The sequence below is a fragment of the Carlito syrichta genome, unplaced genomic scaffold, assembly GCF_000164805.1.
Source record: "Carlito syrichta isolate Samal-C Ts95f unplaced genomic scaffold, Tarsius_syrichta-2.0.1 Scaffold303486, whole genome shotgun sequence".
Taxonomy (NCBI): domain Eukaryota; kingdom Metazoa; phylum Chordata; class Mammalia; order Primates; family Tarsiidae; genus Carlito; species Carlito syrichta.
In genome coordinates, this window is record NW_007247582.1 from 8,101 (window position 1) to 11,004 (window position 2,904).

Here is a 2,904-nt window from a genome sequence, read left to right on the forward strand (position 1 = left end):
CTGTAACTACAGGTGCGTGCTACCACGCCCGGCTCATTTTTTGATTTACTGTAGAGATGAGGTCTCACCAAGTTGCCCAGGCGGGTCTCCAACCAGCGGACTCAGGCAATCCATTCACCTCAGCCTCCCAAAGGCGCGGAATTACAGGCTGAGCCACCAAGCTCAGCTTATGTAATTTTTAAAACAAATATTAGTGGATATTGTTATAATGACACTAATATTTAAAGTTCATTGAATATATCAAAAAGTGACATTAATAGTTTCATTTAAAAGGTTAGCTGGGCTTGGTGGCTCAGCCTATAATCCCAGCACTTTGGGAGGCTGAGGTGAGTGGATTGCCTGAGCCTGCAGGTTCGAGACCCACCTGGGCAACTTGGCCAGACCGCATCTCTACAATAAATCAAAAAAATTTAGCCGGGTGTGATAGTACATACCTGTGGCTCCAGGTACTTGGAAGACTGAGGCGGAAGGATTGCCGGAGCCTAGCAGGTCGAGGCTGCGGTGGCCGGAAGCATGCCACTGCAATCCAGTGTGGGCGACAGAGTGAGACTTCAACTCAAAATAAATAAATACATAAATAAATAAACAAACAAATAAATAAAAATAAAAGGTCAGCATGCACAGTGCTGTTAAAATTAGAGTCCCTGCAGCTATTTAAATATCTGATCACAAATCAACATCAAGTTAAAACTGCAAACTGACATATCATGCTTTAGCTTCTTTTTTTTTTTTAAATATAGAACGCTTCATTAATTTGCATGTTCTTTCTTAAAGAAAAATAAGTAAGAAAAAAAGTGCTTAAGTTCCACCACAAATAAAAATGCTTGATGTTATCTAAGATGTAACCCACTTTCAAGTCAGAAGTGTAGTTTTCCCTGAGGGCTCTAAAGATGCCAGGTCACTGGCAATATTGACAGGAAACTGGAAAGATATGGCAGAATGGTTGGAAAAACAACTGCCTCTTCCATTTTCCTGCCTCGCCAGTTGTCAGTTTCCTATGGCTGCTGTAAGAAATTACCACAAATTAAAATGACAGAGATTAATACTCTCAGAATTCTGAAGGCTAAAAGACTGAAATGAGAATCACTTGCTTGAATTCAAGGTATAAGTAGGACCGTATTTCCTCTGGAAACTCTAAAGGAGAATTATATCTTTTCCTCTAAGCTTCTGGTGGCTGCGGCAGTCTTTATCTTGCAGCCACATCATCCCCAGTCGTTAAGGCCAGCATCTTCAACTCTCCCTCTGCTCATTTTCACATTGCCATCTCCCATGTGTATTTGTTTCAAATTTTCCTCCACTTGTCTTATAAGGATCTTTGTGATTGCATTTAAGGCCCACGTGGATAATCCAGGATAATCTCACCAACTCAAAAATCTTAATTTAATCACATTTGCAAAGTCTTTGCTATTTGATAAAACATTTGCAGGTTTCCGGGGATTAGGTATTTCACTTTGGGGGGGGCAAGTTTTCAACCTAACACACCAGCTCTGGAAATGAAACTGTTCGACTCTAGCAGAGAATGTACTCAAAAATACTTGTAAAGGGAGTGAAAAATCACCACTTTCTAAAGTAGAGCTTCCTTTTTGTCTCCATACTAAATTGTTTCTCCATTTGGAAATGAACTCTTTTCAAATCAACCTTCATCCTGGCATGCTGCTTTACATGACAGCACAAGCAGTCTCTTTGAGTTGGTCTTTCCTCTTAGTCCAATTTTTCTTGATAGATAAGTCCACTGCCTCCAGTTTGCTGGCACTTCTTTCATTCATTCATTCATTCAACAAATATTAAGTAAGGAATCTAGGCTTAGAAGTCTGTAGGTATTCCTAAGGAATGTGAGGGAAGAGTATGTCCTGGTTAAGAAAATAAGAATCAAAACCCAAGGTAATTTGAAATCTCCCAGTAAGTATTCATCAAATACCCATTATAGTTAAGGTTACTAAGTTATTGAATACTCACTCTGAAAAAATTTTCTTTGAGGTGGGAGACGAAACAGTAAAGGAAAAAATAATATAATAATTGATACTATCACACTACACATCTTCAGAAGTTATCATCTGTAAAGGTGTTTTAATGGCTTGGTCCGCCTGTCTTTCAACCTCCTATTTTTCCTGTGATTTTTTTCAGGCACTCAAGTGGGCAGAAACCATGAGAAATTTGAGTCGGGGCCACATAGAAGAGTTTGTCTTGGTGGGCTTCCCTGCTTCTCCACCTCTCCAGCTGCTTCTCTTTATCTTCTTTTTTGCAATTTATATTCTGACATTGTTGGAGAATGTACTCATCATTTTCACAATCTGGCTCACTCCAAGCCTTCATCACCCCATGTATTTTTTCCTTGGTCATCTCTCCTTCCTTGAGCTATGGTACATCAATGTCACCATTCCCCAGCTCTTGGGAGCCTTTCTTACCCAGGAAGGTAGAATCTCTTATATAGGATGCATGACCCAACTCTACTTCTTTATTGCATTAGCCTGCACTGAATGTGTCCTGTTGGCAGTTATGGCCTATGACCGCTACCTGGCCATCTGTGAACCCCTACGTTACCCTAGTCTTATGCCTCCCAGCCTGGCTACTCGCCTTGCTGCTGCCTCTTGGGGCAGTGGTTTCTTTAGCTCCATGATGAAGCTTCTTTTCATTTCCCGACTCTCCTTCTGTGGGCCCAACATCCTCAATCACTTTTTTTGTGATATCTCCCCACTACTCAACCTCACCTGCTCTGACAAGGAGCAAGCAGAGCTAGTAGACTTCCTCCTGGCCCTGGTGATGATTCTACTTCCTCTCTTGGCTGTGGTTTCATCCTATGCTGCCATCAGTGCAGCCATCTTGAGGATTCCTACTGCCCAGGGACGCCACAAAGCCTTCTCCACTTGTGCCTCTCACCTGGTAGTAGTTGTTATCTACTACTCC

At 41.6% G+C, this 2,904-nt stretch overlaps 1 protein-coding gene across 1 annotated transcript; it reads left to right on the forward strand.

Annotated features, from left to right (window-relative positions):
• Positions 1-2,145: 2,145 nt before the first annotated feature.
• LOC103260952 (olfactory receptor 6P1) lies at positions 2,146-2,901 on the forward strand (the record flags this gene model as incomplete). Its single annotated transcript, XM_008058589.1, has 1 exon — positions 2,146-2,901. A coding segment is annotated over exon 1 (756 nt), but the record flags the coding sequence as incomplete, so codon positions are not given.
• Between the last annotated feature and the right edge of the window lie 3 nt (positions 2,902-2,904).